The following is a 10,524-nucleotide window of genomic DNA, read 5'->3' on the forward strand; positions in this document are numbered from 1 at the left end:
GAACGACTTGTACTAGTGTGGATTAAGGATAGAGAGATCGTTGGCGACACCATCACCGAAACCGTTATCTGCGAGAAGGCGCACGCCATCTTTACGGACTTGAAGGAGGAGAGCTCTGGGGGTGATGCTGGGGAGAGTTCAACCGAGCCTTCCTCAGATGATTTCAAGGCATCTCGTGGCTGGTTCGAGAAATTTAAGAAACGGTCCGGGATTCATTCAGTTGTTCGCCACGGAGAGGCTGCTAGTGCGGACACAAAGGCTGGAGCTGACTTTGTTAAGAATTTCGAAAAGATCGTGCAGGAAGAAGGCTACGTAGAGTAGCAGGTGTTCAATTGTGATGAAACCGGGCTGTTTTGGAAGAAGATGCCGAGTCGAACCTACATCACTGCCGAAGAGAAGAAATTGCCTGGGCATAAGCCAATGAAGGATCGGTTGACTCTTGCTCTATGTGCCAATGCTAGCGGGGACTTTAAAGTCAAGCCCTTGCTTGTTTACCCTTCGGAGAACCTAGGGCCTTTAAAGCACACGACGTCGATAAGGATCAGCTTCATGTTTTCTGGCGATCCAACTCGAAGGCCTGGGTCACTAGGCAATTCTTTGTGCAATGGGTAAACCAAGTTTTCGGTCCTTCTGTGAAGAAGTATCTTTATGAGCAGAAATTGCCTTTAAAGGGCCTGCTATGCCTTGACAATGCACCCGCTCACCCCCCCCGGACTTGAAGATGATATCTTCGATGAATTCAAGTTCATAAAGGTGCTGTATCTTCCACCAAATACCACCTCTATCCTCCAGCCCATGGACCAGCAAGTCATCTCTAATTTTAAGAAGCTGTACACCAAGCACTTATTCAAGCAGTGCTTTAATGTCACGCAAAGCACCAACTTAACTCTGCGTGAATTTTGGAGGGGCCACTTCAACATCGTGCACTGCTTGAAGATCATAGATCAGGCTTGGGTGGGATTAACTCGACGGACCCTCAATTCTGCATGGAAGAAGCTGTGGCCTGATGCAGTTTCTCCCCGAGATTTCGAGGGTTTTGACCCCGAACCTGATCCCGTGGTCGGTGCAGCGGAAGCCGTAGAGGAAATCGTCTCCCTTGGCAAGTCCATGGGTCTGGAGGTAGACGCAGATGACGTTACGGAACTCGTCGCCAAACATCACGACGAACTGACGACGGATGAGCTCATGGAACTCCATGCTATGTCGGAGCACATGAGTGATGACGAGGAAGAGAGCGAGGAGGTAGAACATGTGTTAGGTTCAGCGCAAATAAAAGAGGTGTTAGGAAAATATCAAGACGTGGTTGACTTCATCGACAAATACCATCCAAAGAAATTGCAGGTTTGTCGTGTAGTTTCTCAATTCGATGATGTTTGCCTAACTCACTTTCGAAACATTCTGAAAAGCCGTACCATGCAATTATCTATCGATGCTTTCTTTAAAAAAAACTGCGAAGCGAACTCGCAATGAAGAGGATGTAAGTGAACCGAAGAAAACGGCAAAGAGTGAAGCGGAAGAAAGTGAAACACAGAAAACGGAAAAGAGTGAAGCAAAAGAAATTCAGTCAATTTTAAATGTAAGTGATAGTGATTAAAATTACGTAATCATCAAAGAGAAAAAAAGAAAATGTAAAAAAAAAATATAAAATATAAAAATAAAAATAAAATAAGCTAAGTTATGTTAAAGTTCACTTAGTGTAAGTTAGAATAAGTTACGGTAGTGTTACGTTTATCGTAGTTAACCTCTCTACCTCCTCGCCGTCCGTCCGTCTCCTCTCTGCGTAGCAAAGACGAACAACACCTGCGCTGGAGTTTCTAAGGTAAAGTGACGCTAAAAACCCGTTTCTTATTTATCATTTTTTTGCTAATTCTTCTTATTTACATGTCTATTCTTCTTATTTACATGTCAATTATCTAATTTAGTGTTAATTATTCTCATGGGAAAATTATGTGTAGTAGTTTATTAAGAAGTTATCATAGGTTTTTGGGCTCAACCACGGATTAATCCTATTTCAATGTATTCTTATGGGAAAATTCGTTTCGACATCCGAACAATTTCTACATCCGAAGTTGGTTCTGGAACGGATTAAATTCGTATGTAGAGGTTCCACTGTACTTGTATGTTTCTTTTTTTATAAAAACATACTTTATATTATCATATACAGTAATGTAAGGTAATAAAGTAAGTCAAACATCATTTGTAATAACATGATACTAATTTTGTAAGTGAATTATTTGTTGAATTCTGAACATTGTAGGCATCTGAGTTAGGCTATGCATACCCTAGGCAAAAATTTAACCCTAGGGGTACTTGTACAGAAACGATTTACGAACAATTCGAGCTACGAACGGTCTCTTGGTTCCCAGTGTCTTTATTGGTTGGGGACTGTCTGTATTTCTAAACCTTTAAAAGTTTGTAATACAATATAGCTTCAAAAGTTTACTACATGACTTACCTTAGCCAATGCTTCATATAGTTCAATAGTTACATCAAAAACTTTGCGTGCAACCTCGTTGTTAAAGCGCTGCAAAAACGGTCCGATGAGATGATATACAACTACCAACTGCTCTTCTGTGGTCAAGATAGGGCGAACACGTTCTCGCAAAAGCCTAAAGATAAAAAGAACATCAAAAATTTCTCATCACAAAAACCACTCCCAGAAAAATAATTAAAAAAAACTAACATAAGGATCAAAAAATGGAAAAATTAAATTGCAGGAATAAAATTTAATTTATTTCTATACTCGCTTGATAATTCAACTACTTCTCTCTCAAAGCTTGGCTTATATTGACATTCAAAAATATAAAATTCTAATTTTCTTCCTATCTATAGGTTTAGGACTCTAGCCCAGTACAGAGATAATCTAGTGATGAAGGTAATAGCTACTGCTTGGGTACGTTTTATCTTTTTTGCATTTGTCTCAAAGTCAAAACTAATCTCCCATCTTCCTGACATGACTAGTCCGTGGGGAAGAGGGTAGGCATGCATATGACATTAAGTGAGTATATATATATATATATATATATATATATATATATATATATATATATATATATATATATATATATATATATATATATATATATATATATATATATATAAATTTTGTTTACTGTGCTTCCATGAACCTTCCTGATTCGTACTCTAATGAAGGTAGGCCCATGAAGTAAAAGAAATAGGAAATTTAGTCTTAATAATACTTAATAAATACAGTTATCCCCCTGACTCACGGGACTAACGTTAGGGACCAGACCTTCCTGCGCCAATAGGGCAAATTCCTGAATACTTAAAATGCCATTTTAAAATGTTTAAAATTGCCTATTTTGATACTGAAAATGCATAATAACATCAAGAAATGTCATCATAAACAATTTAAAATCATTTAAGAATATTTTTAAGACATTTTCCAGAAAAATATTTTAAATGTGGCTCATGTAAACCAGTTAACACATAACCATAACCCAATCCATATAGTACAATACTGTTCATAATGAAATACTGTACGTATTGTGCTCGATTAATGTCACCCTTACTATAAAGAGGTACAGTATGTTTTCTATCATACATAACCAAACCATTTTCTTCAACTTGCTCATATTTTCAACAGTAGTTAATTTATTGTACAGTAATTTACTGTGTTTTTAACTTGAAAATGTACGAGCCACACATGTAAAATTAAGCCTACAATTATCATTCACATGTAATAAAGGTAAATTTATTTACATACTACACTTTGTTTATTGAAGGTAACTAGAGATGTATTTATTTTGATCAGCTGATGAAAAACCAACTCCATCTATACACAAATATGCTAACCAACCGCAGTCTATCAGACGACACTAGAATATATTAATTTTTATTCTATTTACTAAGGTACTTCTCCCAATTTTGGGGGTTAGCCAACATAAAATACAACAAAAGGGGAATTTTCTTCTCTTTGCTCCTCCCAGCCTGATGACGGATTCAGCAGTTTGGTTGGTGCTGCTAGGTGCCACAGCCCACCCTTCCTTGTCATCAACCACAAATGAAGCTTCATATGCTGAATCCCCTAATGCTGTTACCTCAGCAGACACTAAGGTGACTGCAGGAAGCAGCAGGGCCTACCAGAACTGTGTCAAAATTGCTCACCATTCATTCCTATTTCTAGCACGCTCTTTTGCCTATCTTACATCTATCCTCCAATCACCTAGAGCTTTCTTCACTCCATCCATCCACTCATACCTTGGCCTTCCTCTTGTACTTCTCCCATCAACTCTAGCATTCATCACCTTCTTCCACAGAGCCATTTTCCACTCTCTCTACATGGCCAAACCACCTCAGCACATTCACATCCACTTTAGCTGCCAACTTATTTGTTACAACGGTTCTCACCCTCACTAATTTGTTCCTAATCTTATCTACTCACGATAGACCAGCCATACACCTCAGACACTTAATCTCGAACATATTTAGTTTCTCTATCCGTCACTTTCATTCCCCACAACTCTGATCTATACATCACAGTTGGTACAATCACTTTCTCATACAGAACTCACTTTACATTCATTCCTAACACACTATTCTTTACCACTCCCTTCACTGCCCCCAACACTGCATCCTTCATTCATGCTCTGATGTACATCTGCTACCACTCCACCATTTACAGCAACAACACAACCCAAATACTTAAACTGATTTACTTTAAGTAACTCTCCATTCAACATGACATTCAACCTAACACCACCCTCCCTTCTCATGCATTTCATAACCTTACTCTTACCCCCATTAACTCAACTTCCTTCTCTCACAAACCCTTCCAAACTCTATCACTAATCGATCCAGCTTCTCCAAGTTTGCAATCAGTATAGTATCAGCAGCAAATCACATCGGATTTACCTCCCCCCTCATGATCACTCTCACCTATCAGTTTCAATCCTCGACCAAGCATTTGAGCATTCGCTTCTCTCACAACTCTATCGACAAACAAATTGAACAACCATAGTGACATCACGCATCCCTGTCTCAGCCCCACTCTCACTGGAAACCACTCGCTCACTTCATTTCCCATCCCATCACACGCTTTACTGCCTATGTAGAAACTCTTTACTACTTGTAACAACCTTCCACCAATTCCATATAACCTATAACCCAATCACATTCCACATCGCCTCCCTATCAACTCTATCGTAAATTTTCTCTAGATCCATAAATCCAACATACACCTCCCTGCCTTTTGCTAAATTTTCTCGCATATCTGCCTAACTGTAAAAATCTGATTCATACATCTCCTACCTCTTCTAAAACCACACTGTACTCCAAGATTGCATCCTCTGTTTTATCCTTAATCCTATTAATTAACACCAGCATACACTTTCCCAACCACACTCAAGAAACTACTCTTATACAACTAATTTTCCTTCAATAAAAAAATGATCAGACATACCGTTAGCCATACCTCTAAGCATGTGCACATCTTTCAATCTTCCAAACATCCTTCTTGTTATCAACATATAATCCATTAATGCTCTTTCTACCACTCTTCCTTTTTCCTTTCTTACCCATGTATAGTTATCTTTTTTTTTAAACTACAACTTATCACCAGCTCTTGTTCGATACATATCTACCAGTCTCTCACCATTCCAATTTTCACCTGGTATGCCATACTTCCCAATGACACCTATCTCTCCAACACCCACTCTGACATTTAAGTCACCCATCACAACTTCATAATTCCTTCTACCCAGTCCTTCTACACAGCTAGTTAACTCACTCTATAATTAATTTTGCTCTTATTCACTTTTCTTACAACTTGGCCCATACACACTAACAAAAGACCAACACTCTCTACCCAACCTAACCCTTGTCCACATTAACTTAGATGATACCTCCTACAAGTCCACTAGGTTATCTGTCATCCATTCACTCACCAATACAGCCACAGGATCTCTTTCTCCTCCCTTTCAATCCAAAACACTCTACTGGTCACTTCACCCTTCCCTTTTACCTTTGTCTTACACAGGGCAAATATATCCATCTTTCTATTCCTAAATTTCATAAACATACTGTACTTCCAATCTCACATCTTTACTCTATTGCACTACATCCACACACATTCAGACACCCCAAAACTAGAGTGCGAGGAGCAGTCACTCTTCTTTGATATTTCTCAACAATAAAATCATAGGAGAGGGGGTTCCCAGTTCTCTCGTTCCGTCCCTTTTACTCGTCTTTTACAACACGTAGGGATACGTTGGTGGTTATTCTAATTGTTGTTATGCCTCTGTGACCACATGGGGCAGTATTTATTTAATTTATCATATTTGGCGATATTTTGTAATAAAAGGATATTTTGATAATAAATTTGTTACACAAGTTCCTAAATAATACAAACAGATAATGCTGAATGTGACCTTGATAAAACATCTCACCGCAAGTTGAAAGCAGTATTATCAAGTTAGCAGAAAACTAACTTAGAACTAGTCTCACAAACAACAGCAAAATAGTCCACCTAGTAGAATTTCTAGAGAATTCTTAATTTGATCAATAATTAATTCTGTATAATAATGTGTACATAGGGTATTTGTGAAATATTACTAAAATTTTGCTTCTTTACAGAAATTTGATGAACATTTGGCAACACTGCTTTCATGTAAACAAACTTGTGGAGCCAAATAAAACTGGTTTAGTGGTTATTCATATGAATATGTAATAAAATTGGGTTAATAAGCTGTATACAGCTATTTAATATTACCCTAAAAGTTTTCATGATACACCCAAAATATGAAAATTTATTGTGCCAGACAAACAAAATCGCATTGTAGAATCGCTAACTAGGAAATGGTGCTATGGTAAGTTGTAAAATCCTCAATTTTTTTTTTTTTTTTTCAAAAATTTAGTGGATATGTTCTACAGAAATTCTCATGAATGTTGATTAATTAATAGCTGATGGATAACTGTACCATAAAATCACCTTGCAGTCTAGAAACTCACTAAAAAAACCATTCAAAATAAAATTAATATAGATTCGGTAAGCCACTGAGCTACTGCTAAAACTCTTTGAATAATTCCAACAAAATTTAAAAGATGTTGCTGAACTTCTAATATCATGAACCTTAACCGTTAAGTCTTTCATGTGACTTGGATCCTACTCCTTAGGAACCTTTGTAACCAAGCTTTAACCGGAAAGGACACAGCCTTATTGGATAAAAGGATGATTTGAAATCCTTACTCGACGAAACTGATTATGAACAATACCCCTATTATCTGCAGTCTTGTCTAAATAATATTTAATAACCCTCACACTACAAAGAAACCTATTCTCTACTGTAACAGTAACTACTATTTTTGAAGACGGAATTTGAAAGAATTAGCCTATTGTCATTATTTCAATTCATTGACGTTCTACACAGTATTTTCAATGTGCTTACGTAAGCATTCCCTATTTCCAAACCCTTGAAACACACAAAGCAGGAATTATCCAGTTCACCGCGTCAATCACACACAAGGTGGACCGACATTAGAATAAACGAACCTTTAGTCTAATGAACTAAATTTATATAACATCTGTCTCTCCTTTTCTCTCTCTAGGGGGAAGGAATGTGTTTCTTTTGTTATCAGAAGATAAGTTTTTTCATTGTATACCTTATAATCATACATTATAGGATACTTCTTGTGTCAAAGGAAACAAATGGATATTTTCATGACATTTCTTTATAACGTACAGTCCATTAATACTGACTAGTAGTTCTATAGCATTCGACGGCTATTTATCGGGGAATTAGTATGGAATAACATAGTCACTTCAATGAATATAGTCTTTTTACTCATAAAATTACAGTGCTTTACCATTATTTTGAGTAAAATTATATAAAAAAAATTTCAAAAAAAATATTCTATAAACTTCAAAATGAATGGAAAGAAGATTTTAGTTGTTTAGAGTGGAGTATAATAGAAAATAAAGCAAAGTTAAGAAAAGTTTATTCTGTAATCAACAATAAAACAAACAGAAATGTAGGTTATCATAGATAAGTACTGTATGCATGTATATCTGATGGTGACAAATCTCATATAACTACTGTTTGTGTATCTGCTGCCTTGTAATGAAAGGATTATAGCCTTGGAAGCCCTTCTAGACTAAACTGGTCTTCAAAAAAGATCAGATAATCCAGAACTTAATTTGAATCTTGAATGTCTGGTACAGTATTCTAGTGATGACTTATGTCTGAGAACACAGCCACCATTGTTCCCTACTATCAGTATTTCCTTGTCTAACTTCATATTATCAAAAAATAACCAATATCTAAAAATACTTAACTGGAAATTACCTCATTTAGATAAATGGTAACTTCCAATAAATAGATTAACAATCATTTGAGGCTAAAACCTTCAAGCTAATCATATATAGTATATCTTTTAACACTACCAGTCAAAATATTTAAAAGAATTCATTAAGATATTTTTTAAAATAATCTCTAAATTCCTTGCTGACAGGTTCAAAGGTAGGAATCATAGTAATCCAGGGCTAGATTGCTGATGATCTGTCTTTTGGGATAGATGGCTTTAACACCAAACAGGAACTTGAATTACCAGCCTTACTTTGAATTTGATATAATTTATAAATCTTACCTGAAACAAACTACAAGTCTCAAACAATATTTATCTCAAATTTGTTTCAGGACATTTGAAATTAGGTTAACTTTTTCTTATATGAATCTAAAAATAAGATATATTTTTATTGTATTTTGAAACTACGTTAACAGTGTCTTGTATGAATCAATAAAGTAAAATAAGATAGATGTTTATTGTATTTTGGCATTATAGAGCGCAACGCAGCTAATATATACATTATAATGGCACAAGTCTCACCAAACACTGTCAACTGGATATAAAGGGCTTTTAAAAGGGAAAAAAATATATAGCACTGAATTTTATATATAAAAACTAGCAATACTGTACTAACTGTGGAATTCTGCCAACTTGACCAAATGATGCATGGTGCCAGAAAGAATGAGCTACTGCCACTGTGAGAGCAACACTCAGATCACAGCCAGTTGCCTCCAAATGATCTAAATTCAGCAATGTAAAAGGATCCAAAATCCCATCACCACAGGTGATTAAACAAGGTTTCTGAAATCACAAAATATAATAAGTAGAAAAAGTTTATTACATTAAATCATAAAATCTGCATGAACATTAATAAGGCATACAATACCTTCCAATAAGGCATACAATACCTTCCTAAATACAGAATATTTAAAACAATTTTTTCATACAAATCCATCAATCTTAGACATGCTTACATCTACGGTCCTTAATGTTTCCAGACTCAAAGTCTTTGTCTAACAGATAGAAGTACAATACAGTAAAGAAGTCGCCAAGGTAAGGACTAGCTTACATATGTATCAAGAATTTCTACACTTACATAGACTTGATAAAATACTTTCAAGACAGAAGTTGATTAATTTATGTTTTACTTTTTATTAATCTAAACAATAATGAAAAATCACAAGCTTTTAGAAATAACTTCAGATAATGCCAATTGAGTGACTAAGGAAAGGGTCTATAATTACGAAGATACGGAATGTAAAAGTTGAAACATTTTTATCTTAATAGAATAAAATGTACTAGTAAGATTTGAGCACTGAATGTCGGGAAGACACGGCGAAAACAGATAGAAACTTAATATCAGTGGTTCTTTCACAAGTAATTGGTAAAAAATGGGAAGTCCTATTAAATTATTTGCATCTGCTGTACATTCGTGAAATTTTATCATTTTCAAAAAGCACAAACACACACACACACACACTCACACTCACTCTCTCTCTCTCTCTCTCTCTCTCTCTCTCTCTCTCTCTCTCTCTCTCTCTCTCTCTCTCTCTCTCTCTCTCGTTGTATCTGTGTGCCGGGCAGTTATTTTCTAAAACTGGCAAGTGTGTCATTAGTAGACTACTAGAAACATAACACAGTATCTATGAAAGTAAAATAAAATTAAACCACAAAGGATACAGGGTTAGAAATTTAGAATATTACCATATAATGGACAAGAAAAATCAATTTGATTAAGAATGATTCAAGAATCTGTAAACTATATGAAATGGTTTTTATATGTAAAATTTCTAACTTGAGTAAAGTGGGGGAGGGAAGGAGTACTCCTGACACTTCCAAACTGAATATCATATCTTTGATTGGATGTTCATGATGTACAGTACAGTGTATGAAACTAATCCACAAAAAAATAGAATAAAAAATAATAGCTTTAGGTAAGAAGGATATCTGTTAGGTGCTCTGTGATAACTTGTAAGTAATTAACATAATGTAAAATACTTGCCTGGAGAAGTTCAACAATCCGATCATGAATGACTAGCCAATAAGGTTCAGGTAACCATGTCAGCAGCAATCCAACAGTATTTACCCATTCCATGACTTCACCCATAGGAATGTTACAGTACCTGGAAGATAACCTATGTATAAGACAATATATGAACAAATCTATGCAATTATATGCAATAGTGCAGAAATACAGGCAACGTTTTGAAAAATGCTTTG

At 35.7% G+C, this 10,524-nt stretch overlaps 1 protein-coding gene across 1 annotated transcript in view; it reads right to left on the reverse strand.

Moving 5' to 3' along the window:
• Positions 1–10,524, reverse strand: part of LOC137646049 (mediator of RNA polymerase II transcription subunit 23-like) — a 714,542-nt gene that overhangs the window by 29,392 nt on the left and 674,626 nt on the right. Inside the window, exons 24-26 of the mRNA XM_068379200.1 lie at positions 10,307–10,427; positions 8,939–9,105; positions 2,456–2,609 (exon numbers count right to left, since the gene is read on the reverse strand). Coding sequence (XP_068235301.1) covers positions 2,456–2,609; positions 8,939–9,105; positions 10,307–10,427 — 442 coding nt within the window. The remainder of the gene's footprint in view (positions 1–2,455; positions 2,610–8,938; positions 9,106–10,306; positions 10,428–10,524) is intronic.

Source organism: Palaemon carinicauda, chromosome 8 (assembly GCF_036898095.1).
Source record: "Palaemon carinicauda isolate YSFRI2023 chromosome 8, ASM3689809v2, whole genome shotgun sequence".
NCBI classification, from domain to species: domain Eukaryota; kingdom Metazoa; phylum Arthropoda; class Malacostraca; order Decapoda; family Palaemonidae; genus Palaemon; species Palaemon carinicauda.